Below are 7,500 nucleotides of genomic sequence, written 5' to 3'. Positions count from 1 at the left end.
ACAAACTTTGAGTTCTTGAGATCAAATTATGATGATTTGACATCACAAAATTTCGCACGATTACCAACAAACACCACTTTGAAGCTAATTTTTACCTCTATTGTTCTAGGGGTGGCCCGATATTGACTCGTAAGACTTGTGTGACCATGGACCACGGTTAGACCAACAAAAGTGAAAGAGACATTCAATTTGGTGACTCTCGCGAATCGCGCGAAATGTCTGTGATTATTAAATCAAATTAATGACTCTCCAGAACCTAATTATTTATGAACATACCCTTAATACCTGGAGTGGCGTTCCCCTTTAATTAGAAAGCACTATTAACAGTGTGAAGTTCTTCATCTTAATATGTTATTCCTTGAACATTATCAATTCGTCATATTCTACACCTTATTATCATATATTTACTTTTGATATAACATGGTATTATGTATTGCATGTGTTCTTGATTTGTTTCTACTCACCGATGAGTTTTCTTGGTCTCCACTTTTTCTTCTTAAAGGAATTATTTTTACATGTTGACTCACTGTATTCTTAGCTAACCCATCAAATAGGAAAAAAGAAAAGAAAAGATGAGATCAAGATAAACAAGCCACAAGGTATTTTTTTTTGTATTTTTATATCTCTAAAACATAATTAATATTTCGCTACTTGCTTCCTTTCTTAATCCAACTTCGCACTTCATTGATATATCTCTCTGTTTACCTTATTTTAAATATGATAAAATATTCTAATATAATTAAATAATTTGGGTATTTATTTTTTGCTGTGTTTATTTCCCGTTTAACAATATAGTCTAAAATGACTTGGAAGGTTTTGTTGCATAAAAACAGGTCACTACATTGATATATATTTCTGTTTAATTTAGGTTTATTTTTTTTGCAGTGTCAAATGCAATGAAGCACTTTTCCCTATTTATTTCCACATTTGACAATATTGCTAAATCGGGTAGAAAGCACCCGAATTCATATTTGAATGGAGGCGGGGGTAGGTGTTTCTGCCTAAAAACAGTTCACTATACTACTGTGCTTACTAAATCACTTGCAGTTTACAGTTATCAAACCTGGTACAAACGATGCAATGACGTAATTTATCAAAAACGTACATTTAAACCCTTTTTATGCCAGGAAATGTGCTAACAAAGCCAAAAGAGATTTTTAATGTTATTTCAGGCATGCATTGACATAGACATTGTATAAAGATTGTTTAATCAAAGTAATATTTTCAACTATTTTACCCGAATAACAAAAATTATAAACAAAACCTGGAACTGCTTAGTACTTAATACATTACAATATTTGAATACTGTATTTCCGGCCATTACCAGTAAAAACATACTTCTTGCATTAGTTAATTTTGACTAAAACATTAAAATATAAACAATTGGCGACTGTTTCATTGTATGTGTCTAGACGAGACTGCAATGGACATATACAAGACTATAGACTATAAGCTATAAGTAAACACACGAGTGTCATACCATGTGTTCTTTATCATCATTTATACATTTATAGTATAGCCATATGGCAGCAATATATATAATGTGTCAATGTATAATACTTATTTTAGATTTCTATTATGATCACTTAATCTCTTACTTATTAATCATACGCTCTTCAACAGATCCAATTCACTACATGTGATTTCAAATATGGTCCTGTCCACTACGAATCATTCTAATATAATATTAAACCAATCTACAAATCTACCATTGCATAAGATCTGTCCATCCGTCCGTCCGTCCGTCTGTTTTTCTTTGTCTATCAGTGTCTTTGTGTCTTTGTGTCTGTCTGTCTGTCTGTCTGTCTGTCTTTGTGTCTGTCTGTCTGTCTGTCTGTCTGTCTGTCTGTCTGTCTGTCTGTCTGTCTGTCTGTCTGTCTGTCTGTCTGTCTGTCTGTCCGTCCGTCCGTCCGTCCGTCCGTCCGTCCGTCCGTCCGTCCGTCCGTCTGTCTTTGTGTCTGTCTGTCTGTCTGTCTGTCTGTCTGTCTGTCTGTCTGTCTGTCTGTCTGTCTGTCTGTCTGTCTGTCTGTCTGTCTGTCTGTCTGTCTGTCTGTCTGTCCGTCCGTCCGTCCGTCCGTCCGTCCGTCCGTCCGTCCGTCCGTCCGTCCGTCCGTCCGTCCGTCCGTCCGTCCGTCTGTCTGTCTGTCTGTCTAGCTAAACAACTCTTAAATCATCTCTTAAATGCATAGTATACTGTAAACTTGTGATTGACATTATATTGCCTCATTCAGCAAAGGAAAATACCAGTAATGGGCCTTGCAACTAGTCGACAATTCCTCGGCCTTTTTTAAAGGAAATAATAATAATAATAATAATACAATATAATCACACCTGTACTGGCATATAATTTAATGAAAAAATGGGAAATTAGTGATGATTTAGAAAGTTTGACTCATATTGTGAGCATCACAGAACCATGCGGCACAGACGTTAGTTGTCAACAGACGTAGCACAAACCGGGTACAAATTCTATACCATACGTTCGAACTCGTACAACTTGACAATCGTGCACCTGGCATATATAGATATGGCACTTTTCCTCACCCTTTTTCCTCGACAGAAGACATTTATCGTCACTTAGTCCTTCTGGGTTTTCACATAACGTCCTTCGACTGTTATTTTCAAGAGATAAACTTTCAATTGTTCCAGGTTTGTCGATAAAGATATGATTAACTGTATCCACATCATCGGCTATAAATGAAAAGTGTAAATAGAGGTGAAATGTCACGTAATATTTTTTTCTGCAACCTAATTCGAGACGTATATAAACAATATTTATATTTATGTTATGGCGGTGCTCTGAAAATTGAAGACTATTGTTATGATTGGCTATATGGTTAAAGACGTTTGCCTTGTTGGTTTAGCAATATTTGTGTTTAATACTAAGTTGGTACCCATGACAATCGATCAATGTGACCTGATTTTGGTGTGAATGCGATTACGTATATTAAATAGCTGAATATTCAGTTGTACAAGACAATGAACATTGTCAAGTCATCACTGCAACGGGAGATGTGGTATTAATAAGATATACAACTCAGCACTAACACTCCTCGGTGTATTTCCATTACTAGTAAACAGCGGGAATAGGCCTAGGATTCAAGCATATGCACTTACACATGAAGTCACATATACCATGTCATGGTAGTTAGAGTGGATGACTTCGAAGCTGCAGATGAGAGATTGTTGGTTCGAATCATCTCACTGTTGATAAGTGTTTATTTGTTTGTTCTTGATTTGTAGTAGCACAACTGTGCCCTTCGGCAACCATTATGTATAATTGACAACCTGGTAGGATAGTGCTTGCATCTGTGTAGTTTTGCATAGGTTTTTTTTTTCGGTCAGAATAAGGAATTTAGCGTCTCACGGTAGATCTCGTCGAACGGGTAGATAGTACGTTACCAACGGTTGCCATGTATGTCATCGAGGTCAAGCGATTGACTTTAATATCAGGTATTCATCACATGATCAATAACAATGTGTTGGACAGGTCACAATTCGTTAACTCTGTCCACAGTTTTGAAAACTATCACAGTATTTCTAGACAGGCTTCCCTAGTGTTACGAATCACAAATCTAAAATATATCCATTTAGGACATTTTGGTAAATTTTCTATATGAACTCTAAATTGAAGTCAAAAAGCATTTAAACTTTGAACATACAGTGACATTCCGTTGCGTAACAACATAGGTCTTTGACATCTCTACATGGGGTGTTTCTGAATTGTTTGTACCAGGTACGATTGAACTGTCAACAAGTTTTATTATGACATGACTATTTTATGGTCTTTGAGATATGAACTTGTATTACTAATCTAGGGAAGGTGATTGGATATTAGATCTCGGATGATGTCTTTTATCATAGACTTAAGAATACGTCATACTCTAAGAATAGAGATTTTGTGTAAACTTTGAAATGTATTTAAGTTGGGTTTTTAGCCCATCTCGAGGAGGGGAGGCGGAGACGGAGATTGGTCATGTAATAAAATCAACCAAGTGGTTAGCTTGGCGTTCGTTGAACCAGATACGTATGTTTCGTTGTGAGTTCTACTCAACACAATCCAAGTCGGTACGGTACCTCGTAGAAGAGATGGTTTGAGAAGAAACTAGTTGGTCGGCTAATTCAACGTTATAGTCTTAAATGGAACAGACTGACGATTGGAACAGCAGTGCGAGTGAGTACTTCCCCGTTTGAACATTTCAATATCGATAAACTGCACAGTAAGCCGATCAACAGCGTTTCAATGGTGGAGTAAATCCGGGGCTTGGCCATGTATCTGGTTCTAGAACTGACATTGTATTCTCCGAAACTAATGAACTCCGAAATGGACGAGTAAAAGTAATGCACTGTAACCGTTGTATGATTGAACTTGATGGACCGCACCCAGTATGTTCATTTGCCGTAACTATATGAACACTGATGTATTAATGATTAACGCTTTTTCAACTTACAACACATAATGGGACTTGACCTGCTGCCGCCCAAATTTACAGGCGATGAAATAGTGAAGAAATGGCTTTGTAAATTCGATGCATTTATTAGTTTGAAAGGATACAACGATGACCAAAGTTTGCATACTTTCACTCTATTGCTCACTGGAGAGGCCGAACGTTGGTTTGTATCATTACCAGAAGATGTTGCAGTCAACTGGGCTTACGTGCGACAGGCTTTCATAGGGCGTTTTCAAGATGGGGGTCCAAGATGGAAGGTGGACCAAGAATTGCAGAAAATCAAACAAAGTGACGATGAGAATATTGAAGAATATGCGTCTCGTGTAAGGGACATATTGTGTCGTTATGGTAGAGATATTAATGGTGAGGAAATATTGAGTATTTTTTTGCAGGGGATGAGACGTTCGTTATTTGGACCTGTTGTTCTGAAAGAGCCAACGAGCTTCAGAGAAGCAGTGCATTTTGCACGTTTAGCAGAAATGGTACAGGATTTGGATGGTCAAGGGAAAATGGGAGTGGAAAAGTCAACATCGGATCCAGGGGCCAGCGACCGTGACATCCTTCAGCAAACATGTGACTCTCTTACTGACGCACTCAACTTGAATACCCGTCTACATGAACAGCTTATTTCGAAGATGACATCACAAGACAAGCCAAACAGGGACGATCAACATTTCACAAGTCATGCGGTAAGACAGAACACTTTCAAATCTGACCCATACTCTCGAGAACTTAAGACTAATAGACATGGACCAACTTATGGAGGTCAACAGATCAGATCAGGTGAACCAGTATGTCGATTATGTAACAAGCCAGGACACACTAGCCCTTCATGTGTAATGCACAGTGATCGTCAGTTAAATAGTAATACATGTAATGCTAACTTGTCTATTAATTCACCTACGCTTAGCAGTATTAGTACAGATAAGATGCATAATAGCAATTTGATTAATGTTAGGATTTATGGTAAGAATGTTAATGCTTTGGTCGATACAGGTTCTTCAGTTACAGTAGTTACGAGTAAATTATTGAAGGAAATACCAGAACTTAGACGTGTACAAATAGTAAAGTCTTCTCATGATTATATAACAGTAGCTTCAGGTGGTAGGTTACCAGTTCGAGGTTTAATTAATATTCCAGCTATTATAAATAATCGTAGTGTCCTTATGCCAGCTCACCTTGTAGACAATCTTAATAAGCCGCTTATCATAGGTGTCGATTTCATGAAAATGCATAGAGCGATAATAGATATTGCCAAGAATAAATTGCGTCTTCGTTCGAAGTTATTCATGCGATCAGCTGACAAATATTTAATTCCCGCGAAATCAGAATGTATTATATCTGCGCGGCTTCCATCTCACGTTGGTGATGGAATACTTGGCACCACGCCTAATATTAAATCTTTGTGTCACCTCGGCTTAGTAACAGCGCGTGTACTGGCTAAAACTGAGAATGATTTAGTTCCAATTAGAATTGCAAATGCAAGCGACAATGATGTTACTTTGAGGAGGAATACAAGGCTAGGTGTTTTTAAACCACTGTCTGAAGATGATCAATTGCATAATATTGACTTGGCCGCTAATCAGATATAACTAAAGTGTGTTCACCGATTCTTACATACAAAATTGTTGTCATAACTCATAATTGTAAACCTTGTATCCAACCGCATCGTGTACTTACTTTTACCTTTCCTTTCATCCTTGGAGTTGCTTTGATGAATATTCTGTTTGATAGAGTTTACTTAGTATATTTTGTTAGGGTTCTTTACTATAGTATGTTTGAGTGCGCAGTATGATTGAGTGAGTGTTTGTACAGTCTGGCCTGACGCTGAATAATTGTGATGTTATGATCGGGAAATATTCGTTAATTGGCAACTCACCAGACATAAAACTCATTACTAATTTGTTTATTTTCATCTGCGTGTGTATTATTTCATCATATTTCAATACATTAGTTCCAACGTCTTAATGATCAGAGGCACATGTGTTCCTTTTCATGTTTCTAGCTTCCATATCATTTATGTGTTTGATCATTTCATGCTTTCATATATCTGCTGAACTTCAAGTGACATAGTTGTTCATTTTTTTTTCATTTGTGGCGATACTGTTTATTTGTTAAGCTCAATATCTTGAGTATGTTTACCACCTCTTGTTTGATAGTTTAATTTTGATTATTTGGTTATCTCTGTCGATAAAGTTTCAGGTTCAAATAACTATTATTCTTTGTTAGATAGCGGGTGTGTTTCAATTAGGTGCTGACAGGTATATCTAGTTTTGAGTTACGGTAAAGTTGGCATTTTCAACTGTTTTAGAGTACGACCGACTTACAGTCAGAAGGTTCCTTGGTAAACCACTTCAGTCCTGGACGCAGGACAATGTTTTATTGTTTACCTAGGGACAAGCATGCATTCTTTCTGTAGATTGGTTAGTTTACGTTTGTTTACCCTTCTCAAGATGATACGTATATGTGACACACAGTGAAGTGGGTTATATAATATTACGAAATACATATTGCGATAAGGCCCTCTGACACTCAATAGGTTATTTACGAAGTGTTTTATGGGTTGACACAGGCTATTAACATTTGCACAGTACTTTGTGTGATATAGATATGTATTTATTAGTCATGACGTAGCGATTGACGTTGACTGACTATTTTCATGATAAGAATCCTCTATGGTTTATTTTACGTATTTGACGATAATAGGGTGCGTTTGATATCGTCCTTGAACATATACATGATATATGCAATAAGAGGCATCATCTTTCCGCTACTTGCGACATTACGTAACCTTTATGGCTTGCGAATATTACAAATTTATACTATGCTTTGATGCGATAAAACTTAGTGATAATGCGTGAGATATATTGTCTTAGACTGGCATACTGACTTCCGATTATCATTTAGATACTCTTTATTATATGATAGCTTACTAGGTATGATATGTTTACATTTTATTATTTTAGTCAACTCCTTTTACATATATTATTACACAGCAACAATTACTCATTTCGAATTTGATCTGAGATTTATTCAAATCATTAAATTT

General features: G+C 36.7%; 1 protein-coding gene across 1 annotated transcript in view; it reads right to left on the bottom strand.

The window, feature by feature from the left end:
- Positions 1-7,500, bottom strand: part of LOC144436925 (uncharacterized) — a 12,776-nt gene that overhangs the window by 1,370 nt on the left and 3,906 nt on the right. The window contains exons 2-3 of the mRNA XM_078125792.1: positions 2,545-2,691; positions 465-538 (exon numbers count right to left, since the gene is read on the bottom strand). Coding sequence (XP_077981918.1) covers positions 465-538; positions 2,545-2,691 — 221 coding nt within the window. The remainder of the gene's footprint in view (positions 1-464; positions 539-2,544; positions 2,692-7,500) is intronic.

This window comes from Glandiceps talaboti, chromosome 6, assembly GCF_964340395.1.
Source record: "Glandiceps talaboti chromosome 6, keGlaTala1.1, whole genome shotgun sequence".
Lineage (NCBI taxonomy): Eukaryota > Metazoa > Hemichordata > Enteropneusta > Spengelidae > Glandiceps > Glandiceps talaboti.
The sequence above is the reverse complement of the archived record's forward strand: the minus strand, read 5'-3'. Positions and strand labels throughout refer to the sequence as shown.